At 54.5% G+C, this 13,217-nt stretch overlaps 1 protein-coding gene across 7 annotated transcripts in view; it reads right to left on the bottom strand.

Annotated features, from left to right (window-relative positions):
- Positions 1-13,217, bottom strand: part of ABCC8 (ATP binding cassette subfamily C member 8) — a 74,101-nt gene that overhangs the window by 26,795 nt on the left and 34,089 nt on the right. For all 7 annotated transcript variants that reach the window (XM_078058332.1, XM_078058333.1, XM_078058334.1 and 4 more), the window contains exons 11-16: positions 8,463-8,503; positions 7,125-7,270; positions 5,133-5,238; positions 4,852-4,968; positions 4,394-4,469; positions 3,574-3,679 (exon numbers count right to left, since the gene is read on the bottom strand). In XM_078058332.1, the coding sequence (XP_077914458.1) occupies positions 3,574-3,679; positions 4,394-4,469; positions 4,852-4,968; positions 5,133-5,238; positions 7,125-7,270; positions 8,463-8,503 (592 nt within the window). The remainder of the gene's footprint in view (positions 1-3,573; positions 3,680-4,393; positions 4,470-4,851; positions 4,969-5,132; positions 5,239-7,124; positions 7,271-8,462; positions 8,504-13,217) is intronic.

Genomic DNA, 13,217 nt, shown 5'->3' with positions numbered 1-13,217 from the left:
AGGCACGCTGGCGGAGAGAGATGTAAAGACACGTTTATGATGGCAGTCTCTTGAGGGTTATAAATTTTTCCTGGTTTGCTCATTTAGCAAAGGCTCTGTGGATACAGAGAGACAAATAAGATATGGTCTCTGTGCGCAGGGAACTGACTACCATCTCTCCTGGGAGACAGGCCGGAGTGCATTCAAGAGCCACAGGGGAATTCTGTACCTGCCATAAAAGTCCATTGTCAAAGAATAATATTTATGATAATATTTATAGTGTACTTGCTACATGCTAGGTTAAGCCTCACATCAACCCCATGGGACTAAGAGAAGACGGGTACAGAAAGGTCACGGCATTTCCCAAAGCGCAGAGCTCAGACCTGAACCCAGGCAGCCTGCCTCCAGAGATTTTGCTCCTTATTTCTGCTCAGCCATACTCGTCATTTGTTCTTGGAAAGAATAAACGAACGGCTGTGCAGACCAACCCATGTCCCCAGAGCACTGGCCGTTCTGCGCCCCCTCATCCCCCAGCTCCCTGCCCTCTGCCTCCTGGAGCTCTTCCTGGCTGCCCGGTCACCTTGGCGGCGGCGTGGACGAAAACATCGGGGCAGCCTGGCATCGCCCCTGCCTCTGGCGCAGACAGGCAGACCTGCAGGAGGGGCTGCCAGGTCAAATGCCATTTTGCTCCTGGCTCACTTTGCAAGTGCCTCCTCCCCCCGCGGACCTGGGCCCAGTGTCTGAGGCACGGAGCTTGCAGGCAAGGGAGGAGGCCCTCCATACACAGCCCCCACACTTCACTCACTCATTGTCCACTACAGGTGGGCCGGACAGAGCTCGTACGTGTCCATGGTTTTGAGAGGCAAACAGCAGATGAAGGCTTCGGAGCCACGTCTGTCCAGACTCCTCCCAGCCAGTGTATGCTGTAATGAGCTCCCAACTGGTCTCCCTTTCGGCAGCCCCTCCCCCCTTCCTTTATCACCAGCATGATTCCTCTACAGCCTTCAGGCTAAATCTTATTTCCCCGGGGCCTAGAATATGGGGGTGTCGGAGCCGAGCCCAGCCCCCCTCCTGCTGTCCGCCGCTGCGTCCCACACCTCCAGTGCTCCAGGTACCAGAATCATGTTCTTTCACATCAGCACGCCTTTGCCCATGCCGATACCCCTGCCTGGAACACCTTTCTCTCCTACCCTTGCCTTTTTCATCAGATGAAACCCCGCTCATCCTTCAAGGCTCAAATACCACATCCACTTGAGCCTTCTCTCCTCGGCCACAGAGGTCCTTGTTGTTCCTCTGTGCTCGATTATGGTACTGATCTCCTTCCCCCCCAAAAAAAGCAGGGGCTGTGTCTTAATCATCTTTGCATTGCTATCGCTGTGCCTAGAGTCTGGCACACAGTAGGTGCTCAATAAACAGGGGGTGAGTGAATACATCAAGGTAGAGAGACTGGAGTCTGAGTTGCATGGCGGACAAAGTCTTGCAACCTCCTAGAGTTGGCTGCAGGCTGCCAGGATGTGCCTAGCTGTGCTTGGGAGGGAAGCTGCACCATGGAGGAGGGCGAAATGGATGCTGGAGAAGCGAGAACCTTCTCATCACCAACCCCCACCCCACACTCAAACGGAGCTGGGAACTTGGGCCCCGCGGCCTGCTGAGAGTGAGCGTCATGAGGACAGAGCTGTGAGCACCTGGTTGGTGGCTCTGCTGACGAGGTAGGGAGGTGCCCTGGCTACCAGGGCTGCTGGCTTTGGGACTGTCAGGTTAACGATTTCTTCACACTGCTCTTGAGCTCCTTCTCTCTCAGCACTCAGCGGAAAGCCCATGCCCTGGAGCACCTAGGGACAAATCCCACTTCCGCCATTTGAGAGCTGGGTGGCCTCGGGTCACTTGCTTCGCCTCAGCTTCCTTATTGTGAAGTGGGATGAAGGATGTCTACCTCACAGAGTTTGGGGCAGACTGACTGCGGACTAAGTAAATAAAGTGCCGTGCCCAGTGCCTGGCACATGAGTGCTGCTCAATGCTGGCTTCCCTAGAGAGGCCCCTCGTATCCCCCAGGCTGGGCCAGAGCCTTCCAAAGAGAGACGCGACAGCAGTCAGGAGCCTGAGGTTTGGCAAAGCTTGGAGAAGAGGCGGGGGCCAGGGCAGGGCTGAACCCCTGCCAAGCAGGCCTGCTGCCTGTGCGGAGGACAGAGAGGGCCTGATGCTGGGGTGAGGGCACCTGAGGTTGGCGGCTGGGGGAGGGGATAAACGAAGTGGGGCCAAGAGACCAGGCCCAGAGGGGGTTTGACTCATGCTGAGTGGGACACAGACCCAAGAATCCAGGGGCGGCCCCAATCTCTGGGCCCCGTAATCCCATCTTCCATTCACAGATACACACTGTCAGCCAATGGGCAAGGACTCCTCCCTTCAGAGCCCTAAGGGGCAGTTGGTACAAAGACCTCCCCAGTCAGGCCGTGTTGAGAAATCCCCCAAATAAGATGGGGAATGGAGGCAGAGGCCCTTCTGTCCCTGATGGAATTCAGACTCCAGAGACTGAAGTCGCAGGAAACCCAAAGCATTTGTCTGCCAGCCCACAGCCCCACAGAGGAGGGAACCTTGCCATCTGTTGGATGCACCATTCAGGGACATTTTGGAAAAGCAGGGAATGGAGGTCCCTACAGGTATTCAGACACTGGGCCCAAGGTCTTTCTCTCTGCTCAGTTCTGCTCTCAGGTTTATGAAAAACCTGACCTCTTGAATGAAAATCTCCCCCTAGAAATGATTGTAAGGAAGCTGCTTGTCCTCTGCTGGATTGGCTGCAAACTTTATTCCTGAATGGGCTCTACAAACCTGTCAGGTCCCCCTTGCCCTGGGCTGTGGGTGTGGGGGCAGAGGGCCCCAGCTAGGCCCCACCCAGGCTTCTGTACACCTTTCCCACCCTCTTCACTTCTCAGCTCTTCTTTGCTTTTAAAAAAAGCTTCTCTTTTATATGTATCTTTTATCAACTAGTTTCAAGTGGTTTTTTTTTTTGGAAGTACGTGGGTATAAATAATAGATTCATGATTGACTCAACCTGGGGTTCTGGCTCTTTCATTAAGATAGTGATCTTTGTCCAGAAACCCACGTCTGTCTGGATTATCTCTGGCTCCTCAAACACCCACTGAGCGGTCTGTGTTGGTTTTGCTGATGACCAAGCCGGAAACCAATGTTTGTGCCGTAGTCCCCCACACAGGAAGGCAGTGTAGCTGAGCGCGCATGAAATTTGGAGTCAAATGGAATTGAGTTCGAGTTCCAGCTCAGCCACTTATTAGCTGAGTGAATTTGGGCAAAGAGTTTAACCCTCATGGATAAAACAAGAACTGTTGACAGTCCTTACCTTGCTGGTTGTCATAAGGATCAAATGAAATAATGCATGCAGAGGACTTAGCAAAGTACTGGGCACATAGTAAGGGTTTAGTAAGTACTAATGATGATGGTGAGAATAACAATGAACAGCATTAGTTGAGTACCCAATAAGTGCATGATGCACCCTCCCTTGAGGATAGTTGAAAGAAAGGCTGCCCAGCTGCCCACCGTCTGCTCTCCCCACTAACTTGGCCCTGAGGATGCATTTAGTACCTGTTCCAGAAGACGGCCCCTGAGATCTTCTGCATCTCCCCTAGGGTGGCTAGGAGGAGCGAGGACTTGCCACAGCCCACCTGCCCCACGATCATGGTCAGCTGGCCTGCAGGGAGGGCGGGCAGCAGATGGGACTGGGGCAGGAGGGAGTCTGAACGACTACCACCCAGAAAGACAGACAGACAGATACACCCGAACCTGGGACCCCCATTTGCTTTCCTCCTACCTAGAATCCCCCTTTGAGCCTTTCTTTCTGGAACCCCTCCCAGGTCCTTCCTCCACCAGTGGTCCCCTGCTCCTTCCTAAGCACTCGCTGCTCTCCTTGCTAGGGCTCCCCAGGGCGAGCCCAGCTCCTCCTAGTCCCAACAGAGGCCACTCTGGCTCCCATCTCCATCCCACCTACATGCTTTGCTCATGCTACTGCCTCTGCCAGGATGCCCACCGTGCCTCATGGCCTGAGGGATCCTGCTCATTCTCAGAAACCCCACCTCTTCCACAGCGCCTTCCCTGGCTACTCAGGACTGCTCTTCTTGTTGTGAAGCACCCGCATGTCTGCAACAGATGCTTGGTCCTGCTGTCTTGTCCTGTCCTTGCTGATGCACTCCCACCTGCACATGGACTCCCAGAGGACGCAGCCCACCCCTCTGCAGCGTTCATACCCCAGAGTACCCACCAGGAGTGAGCACTGAGCTGGTACTCAGTACATGCCGATTTTTCTTTTTCTCCCCCTGTCATTCAGTGGACATGGGGAGGGGGCACTTCAGCTATGACTCTGAGGGGGCACCCCCAGACCATGCTGGAGAGGTGAGCTGGGCCGTACCTCGGGGGATGCGGATGGTGATGTTGGACAGTGTGGGGATTCCATCAGGCGTCCACGTGAAGAAGCCTCCAATGATCTTTATTGGTGGTACCCCACCGCCCGGAAGAGAACAGAAAGGCAGCTGGGTTCTCGTGTGAAAGGTCTCTTGCCTCCCCTCCCCCACAAAAGCCAAAAAACACTGATTTCAGGCCCTGGATCACTTCTAGGGCAGGGGAGAGGGGGGATGGCCTTCTCATGCTGACTCCTGCCCGAAGCACCCTCTCCAAGAGGACAATCACACGTTCCCCCATTCAATGGAGAAGGAAGACTTGTCCCTGGTTTCGGGACTGCAATGAACCCTCCCAGCAGGCAGGGTGACCTCCACGGCAGAGGACTCAGCACATAGATCTCTGATGCTGAGCTCCCTCCTGGAATGGTGCTGGGGGGCCAGGTATTGGGGTGTAAGGTCCAGGACTCACCTGGACACACCAGTTGTCAGCATCCCCGTCTACACTGGGGGCCAGCCTCTGCAGGGGGGCCGTGAAGCCCTGACAGTCCTCCCGGGCTGGATGCTTGCGGTTCACAACCTTAAGGGGCTGGGAATGGTCAGGAGGAGGTAAGGGTCCATAGGGGTGGGAGCTGTGCAGGGAAGGGAGTTCCCCCTTCCAATGAGGAAAGGTGGAAGCAGGACACGCCAGGGCACAAGCTACAGGCACTACAGAAAAACACTGAGAGTGGTGGGGGGATGGCAGGCACTCACCACTGTCTGGTACTTGCTGGCTTGGCCCTGGGGCGCAGGCTCGCGGGGAGCACACTGCTCCTCGCGGATCTCGGCACTGGAAAGGAACTCGCTCAGCTTTTGTACACTGCAGAGGAAGCACAGAGACACCCCTCACCCTTGCCACGGGCAGAGGGGAGGGGAGAGGGAGGAGGGCGCAGCCTGAGAGAGCAGCTCTGAGAAGGTTCCGGGTCCTGCGGTGCTGTCCCCGCAAAGCCCACACTGGAGGGGGCCAGACCAGCGGGCATCCGGGGTGGGCAGTCGGTGTTACCTGGATTTGTTAGGGTTGACCAGTCAGCGGGCCTGGGTTAGGGTCTGGGTTAGGGTGAGATTGGTTAGTTTCAGGGTAGGTTAAATGTTAAAGCTGGGTCATTGGTGTTGGACTTTATCAGTTACTTTTGGAGTTAAGGTTGGTCAGTGTTAAGGTTAGTTAGGATTGGGATTGGTTATTAACAATAGCTAGTATTTATTGAGCACATACTATAGGCCAGACACTGCGTTAAATGCTTTATAAGCATATAATTAAATCCCGCTGGGAAAGGTGTCATTATTCCCAACTCAAGGAGGAGAAGGCCTCAGATAGTCTGGTGAGAGTGAGATTAGGAGTTTCTGCATATGGAAATGCTTCTGGGTCAGCACAAGGGATTTCCAACAGGGGTGGCATCCTCGAACCCGGGGTTTCTATACAGAATCACAGAGCTGGGCTGGGGTGGGGGTGGGCGAGGAGGGGTGATCATTAGAAGTCACAATGCCATGGCCAATGAAACTGAATCAGCACAGCCAAGCCTGGACATGGGAGCTAATCTTTTCCCAGCCCTGGTTTAACTGCCCCCTAGTTATATCCTCCTTTGACCACAGTTCTGCTGAGTTATGCCCCCTTCTAGCCTTGAACCCTGGTCAGAGCTTCCTCGAGTAAGTTGCTCCTTCCATCAGCGACTTGGTTCCAACAGCTATTTCACCTTGCCAGCTTGCCTAGGACCTGCTAGGGTCCCACGCGTCAGGGGATGTCACTTTCCTCAAGGTTGAAGGGGCTCAGGAACAGAACACATTTGTTACCGGCTGGTCCCACTGGCAATGGGAGGCGGCATAGCTGGCTCTCCCCAGAGGCATGCCAAGCCCTAGCCTTCAAGGAACTCTTCAATGCATCTTTTTAAAGAACTGTGGCCATCACAGAAGCCGGATGGGAGCCCTGGGCTGGTGGGGGCCTGGGCCTTTCTGGAGGGGCACACCTTGGGGCCCCACTGCTGGGCTCCCACACAGCTTGGGTCAAGGGTTAGAGGTTCCAGGAGATCTTCACACTCCAGGTATGGAATTCCTCAGCCAAAACCTCAGCCCTCTACCCTCAGGTTTTCATTCCTGAGAGGGTGACGCCTCTGGGCGAGTGGCCGCAGGGCTCTAGAGCCCAGCAGTAGGGGCCTCCCAGAGCTGCAAGCTAACGGGGGACAGGACATGCAGGCACTTAGGGGAAAGCTGCTTTACTGACAGGGTTGGGAAGGCTCTGGGACCCGTGGAAAGAAGAGGGGATGTTCAGCCTGAGGAAGACAAAGATTCAGTGGATACCTTCTGAAATCCGAGGGGCTGCCATGCGGGAAGGCACAGCGCTCATTCTGGGGGCTCTGGAGGGTAGAACCACTGCTGATGGGTAGAATTTATGAGGAGATACCAATTCTGGCTCAACATTGTCTTTTTTCCTTTTTTTTTTTTTTTTTTAATAGAGTTGTCTTGCGGGTGCCATTGAGTTCCCTCTCCTTGGAGGTACGTAAGCCAGTTGCCTAATTCCTTCTCAGGGATGGCGTGGAGGGGAGCCGCACATGGCTAAGTCCCTCTGGCCAACTCTGACCACCTTCAGGGAGGCCCAGGTCAGCGGGGAAGCATGTCTTGGACCAAACAGCTGTAGTTGCCGTGGTCACTGGCGCAAGCCCTGGGGCCACCACCTGAGCGCCTGTCCAGTGTCCTTGCGGACTCTCCTCTCACCTGACGAGAGCTTTGACTGTGGACCGGACCACGCTGGACAGCAGGAACAGTGGTGTGACCAGGATGTGGAACAGCGAAAGGGAGGCAAAGGCCACCGAGGGTGAGAAGTCGGCCCCTTTGAAGAAGCTGACGTGGCCCACGAAGGTCTGTGGACGGAGGCACACGGGACGTGTGTGACTCAGAGCCTGGGCCTCCCCCACACAGGCAGCGCTCAGCCCTTGGGCTGGAACGGGGGACCCAAGGAGAACTTTCAGTTCGAGACCCCTTCATCATCTTCAGTCACCTCCTGGAAACGTCTCCAGCAAGTTTAGGACTTCAAGCTGGAGGGCCAGAGCTGCTGCCCCCTGTTCTGCCCCCTCCTTGCCAGGAATGACCAGAGAGGAGCCCTCGGGGTAGGTCAGCTCTGTCCCCTCAGACAGCAGTCCTCAATCGGGGAAAATGTCCACTCGATCATTCCCAAACCACCCCCTCTCTGTGCCCGCCCCCGGCTACCTGGCCAGCTCAGCAGCCTCTGTTACCCAGAGTTCCCCAAGGAGCCAGGTCAGACCCAGCCCAATAAATCACGTCAAAAGTGAATTCCCAAGGGTGCCTGACAGGCTGTGAACTCGCCACAGCTCAGGGACACCGGCCCTGGTCGGGGGAGATGGTGGGGGAGCAAATGTATCTTTTTAAAGAACTGTGGCCATCACAGAAGCCGGATGGGAGCCCTGGGCTGGTGGGGGCCTGGGCCTTTCTGGAGGGGCACACCTTGGGGCCCCACTGCTGGGCTCGCACACAGCTTGGGTCCAAATCGCTTTAGAAAACCTCCATTGTAATATTTAATGACACAGAGACTTGTTCGCGCCATGTTCTTAAATTTCAAAAAACAGGTTACAAAACTGCATGTATGGCACAATCCTATTTTTGTAAAAATGTCATATTATGTGCCTTAAAAAGGGACTGGAAAGAAACACATTAAAGATGTTGCCAGTGGGATTATGGGTGATTTAAATTCTTTTTGTCCTTTCCTTTCTGAATTTCCCAACGTTTCTGCAATAAACACGTCTTACTTTTATAATTTAAGAGTTTGATAGCTCTTTTGAAAAGACAGTGAGATCTCTTTAAAGCCTAAGCTGCTGGTCGGTCCGGGCCCAGAGGCAGGGGCCCCTGTCCCCTGGCTGTCTGTGGGGAGGGACCTGCTCCGCATACAGACTTTCAATCTATTGCCCTATTTTCAGTCCCACTGCCAAGCACACCATCCAAAGTCCTTGTGCAGAAAGGCCAAACCCTGGGTGGCCTCTCGCTACAGATATACTCTGCCACCCACTCCAGCCGGATATGGAGAAGGGATCCACTTACGATGAGGACAGCTGCGATGGGGATGGCCGTGTTCATGAAAACTGTGGAGGAAGCACAAGGGAAAGTTAGTGGGAGAGATGAGATCGCTAAAAATGAAGCTGCCCAGGGTGGCCCAGAGGGAGTGCGGCCCAGGGGGTCCTTTCTGCAGCCAGCAGGGCAGAGCTGGGCAGGGGAGGGGCAGAACTCCAGCCCTGCGGTCCCTCCAGCTCTTTACCCTGCTTCCCTCAGGACTCTTGTCCCCTGTGTCTGAGACCCCGCCTTTAGACAGAAGCTTCAGTGCTTCTATTCTGCTCCCGGGGGCCAGTGTGAAGGAAGCCCTGTGCAAAGTGGTGAGAGAAGGATCAGAGAGTTGACTGTCTCTGGGCAACTGCGAGGTCAGCAGCATGTGTTTCTGGGGGCACTAGGTTGCTACCCCTTCCTCTGCCTTTGGTCCCTGTATCCCCTCAAGCCAGGTTCTCTCTGAGGCTTAGAGGATTGCTAACCTCTCAAGGCTCTTGGGAAGGATTTCAAACTCACTCACACTGAGGTATTAGTAACTAAGGACAGCTTAAAAGAGGGTCTCCCTTGGCTCTAAGGCTTAGCGTCCATGCCCAGGTGGGCAGTTGGTTTGCTGTGGCCCTTGGACCCTTCATAGGGATTCCAGAGAGCAAAGAGAGCCGGACTTCAAGTCAGAGAAGGGTGGAGACCCTGACCTCAGGCAGGTCACTTACCTCTCCTGCGCTTCGGTTTCTTCACCTGATTTTTGTAAACTTGAACTTACTTGTTCACATACTCTGGCTTCTTCCAAGGTAAGAGGGGATAATAATGTATGGAATAGGCTCTGCGAGCCCGGGATGCTGCCTGAATATCACACCTCACAGGCTACTAGCTTAGCTCTGCTCCGCAGGTCACGCTCCTCTGGCCCAAGGTGTGAGATGCCGGAGACAGCCCTGACCCCAGACCTAAATTTCCAGAGAGCAGCCCTCCTGGAGTAAGAGATGACTATCCTAGCTGCCATCTTCCCATGTCCTCCTCCTTCCTTCCAGGATCCTCTTCCAGACCAGCCTAGAAAGGAGTCTGGTTGTATAATTAGCCAAATTAAAGCAGAAGAAGCCAGGAGCCAGGAGCCAGACGCCAAGGGATCAGCCTGTGCACATGGCCCTTATCTAATGAATGGTGAAGTCTCTAGAGCCACTGAAGCATTGCAGATGGCCAACACCATTCCAAGAAGCTGACTGTCCACTTATTCCAAGAATCCCGTACCAGCTAGTACATACACAGCGCATTCTGGAGGTGTGGGACCCCAAGTGAGTGCAAGAGCATGGCCTCTGGCCATAGGGGGTCCTTGTCTGAGGAAGGGGACAGAACTATGCTCTCAGGAAGCCCCTGTTATGATGGGGAGACAGGCAACATGCTCTAGGGGGTTCCCCAGCAGACAGGAAAGATATTGGGCCGATTTTTTGGGGGGGAATTCCTAATCTGATGAGGGAAACAGCCCCAGCCATTGGGGATTTCCCAATCTCATGGAGGAGATCTAGCTGGCGCTCTTGTGGGTACTGCTAATCTCTCTGACCACAAGGCTTTTTATCGACACCAATATAATACCTGACCTTTAACTGCCCTTCCTGAAGAAGGCGCTATGGTCTCCAGGTACCCTCCGCAATGCTGCAGCGCTCCCTCAGTCTCTGGCAGGGGGCAGTACAAACATTATCGGGTTTCCGACAGTGTAAGGGACCCAGCTCAGGGATGTAGGACATAGCACAGCCATCGGGCTAGGGAGAGGGAGGGACAGGAGGACACCAGCAGGCCTGGACCTGTGACCATCACCAACCATACGGCTCTAAACATTGGGGTAACCATGCTCATCCCCTCCAGGGCCAGTAATTCCCGAAAGCTCCTTTCAGGCAGGGACCTCCGTCTTTCTCTCCTGCCTGTCCCCATCAATAAGCGCCACCCCGAGGCCCCCTGCCCCAGGCTGAGACCCCCTCTGCACACCAGGGGCTCAACTCCCAGCTCAAGAATAGGCTAGAAGTTAGGTTGCAAATTGGCACAACTCTGCTTAGAAAGCAATCTGGTGCTTTGTTAGCCAGAGCCACACAGAAGTTCAGACCTTCTGATCCTGTGATCTCTCTCCTGGGAGTTTATCTTGAATAATCACTCAAGAGAAGCACAAAGCCCTCAGCAAGATGCTGTTAGCTGCAGCGCTATCTGTCACGGCGGAACAAAACCACAACCACAGCAATAAACCACCCGAAACGAAAGAAACTGGCAACATCCGATGCCAAGTGGCTGTTTTAGTAAATGTGGTACATCAACTCTAGGGGAGATTTTGCAGTCGGAAATGTGTGATAATTGGTATTTTGTTCTACTGCATGTTTTCTCTGGTCGTGATTTTTTTTTTATTTTTTTCCTATTTTATTCCTTATTCTTCCAGCGGCCTGAACTCCTTTGAGGAATGAGACAAGCTATAAATAAATTTGAAAATGAGTTTTCCAACGCTGATGCAGCAGTGTGGAGAATGTATATGATATAATTAATTTCTGCCCTGTTCTGTTGTTGTGTGGAGACGTTAGCGAATGAAAATGTAATTTTCCATTTCCCTCACCCTCTCCTGGAAGGACAGCGTTTGTGCAGGGAGCTCTGGGTCCCGTTCAGGGCGGGGGTTGGGGAAAGACTATCACCAGCTGCTTGAGTCGTCGAGGCCTCTCTGAAGACCCCTGCCCTGGGCGCTGGGGTGGACATGGCTGGAACCAGGGGCGCTGCAGGCTCTGGCGGGTCTCTGAGCTCAGCAAACACTCTGGTACCCAGTGAGGGTGGGGGGAAGGGAGTGGGGTGTCCCAGCTGTCACGAGTAGAAGACCTGAGGCCTTGCCTCTGTTTTCCTGAACCCCATAACGCCCCATAAGACATTAAAGGTGGTGGACGGGTGGGAAATTTGACCAAGAATTGGCATGGGGTGGGCTGACTTGTTTGAATTTGATCTGGGTGGGGGGTGGGGGCCGTGCCAGGGGGAGTGTGGGGGTGGGGGCGGGAGAAGAACACGATAGTGCTCAAATCGTAAATGCTAGGGAGCAAGGAGTACGGTGAAACAGCTCTAAGTGAAAGCAGACGATTAGGAAATCCTGTGTGAGTGTGTTACCGTTTCAGAAAAGTGTCACAGCACGTAGGCAGGCCTGCCAGGCCACATTTGAAAGTGAAAGTCTTTCTGCAACGGTGTAGACGTATGGGTCTGTGTTGTTTTAACAGCCTCCTCTCCAAATATCCTTTAAGAAGTATTCTTTCAGGGGCGCCTGGGTGGCTCAGATGGTTAAGCGTCTGCCTTCGGCTCAGGTCATGATCCCAGGGTCCTGGGATCGAGCCCCGCATCGGGCTCCCTGCTCCGCGGGGGGCCTGCTTCTCCCCTTCCCTCTGCTTCTCCCCCTGCTCATATTCTCTCTCTCTCTGTATCTCTGTATCTCGAATGGATTAAAAAAAAAGTTAAAAAAAAAAAAAAGAAGTATTCTTTCAAAAATTACTTGTTGAGGATCTTCTCTGTCCCAGGTGTTGTGCTGGGTCCTGGGGTTATAGTAGTGAACAGTTGTGTCAGCTTTTCAGGGTTCCTGCCCTGGACCCAAAGCAAGCAACAAATCAATCCAAACCCAAGCAGGGCTCCGATCAGCCACCCTCTCCACCCGCGCCCCCCCCCACCCGGCTTTGCTCAAGAAACGCCGCCTGGCCTCGTGGGTGCCCCAGCCCGCCCCACAGTACCAGGACCTTTTCATTCCCACCGCACTGATAAATATTTCAGAGGCCATGTGTCCGGGAGACACAGCCGGCCGCTCATGCCTCTGGTTAGCTTCATCTTTGTCTCCACTGAGGGCAGGGGGCGGCTGCAGGCGCACCGAGTCTGCCCCTTCACGGATGCGCCTCCCCGCTCTCCCTCCGCCACCTCTCGGCCCAAGCAGGCTAGGATCTGCACCAGCCGCACACTGTGGCTACGCCAGCCAGTGGAAGGAAGGGCAGACTTTGAAGAGGAAATTCACAGAAGCTGGAGGAGGAAGGGGGACCAGGTCTGGAGGTCACCGTGTCCTGCAACACTTCCCGCTCTGAGTCAGGGCCTCCACGGAGGAGGACAGGGGCAAGACTCGCCAAGAATAGCCAGGCCCTGGCAGGTGCTGGGTGGCCTGAGACTGGGGCTCGCCAGCGCCATCCTGCCCACCCCCATTCCCCCACCTGTGGCACAGTTGGGCTTGGGGTTTCGTTTTTTGTTTCTCAGGACACGGAGGGCCCACCTGGCTGTGGTTCAGACCAGCTGGGAAGACCGAAGCCCCTTGACCACAGAACACGGGAAGTGATGGCAAACACGCCTGTCCTTTACCTAAACTCTTTCAGTGGCTCTCCTGCCTTGGGAGAAAGGCCAGGGGTCTGAACGCAGCACACCATCTGGTCTTGTTACCATCTCCCCGCCGAATTATGCTCCAGGCTTGAACACACCATCATCCTCTCACCTCCAGGTCTTTGTGCCTGGAACATTCTTCCCCTCATCTGGCTAGCCTCTAATCATCCTTTGGGCACCTCTGAGAAGGTTTCCTTGACACCCACTACTGTCCAGACTAGGTTGGGTAGAACTCCACAGGCACCTCGAATACCCCCTTCTGTTCCTCTCACTCACAACACACTTACACATCTGGCCTCCCTACGAGACTCTGAGGAACCCACAGGCAGGACCACAATTTCTTCCCAGCACCACATCCCCTGTGCCTGGCACAGGTCCTGGCCCAGGTCCTGGCCCATCATG

Source organism: Halichoerus grypus, chromosome 11 (genome assembly GCF_964656455.1).
Source record: "Halichoerus grypus chromosome 11, mHalGry1.hap1.1, whole genome shotgun sequence".
In the NCBI taxonomy this organism is placed as follows: Eukaryota; Metazoa; Chordata; class Mammalia; order Carnivora; family Phocidae; genus Halichoerus; species Halichoerus grypus.
This window is presented reverse-complemented; position numbering and strand designations above follow the sequence as displayed.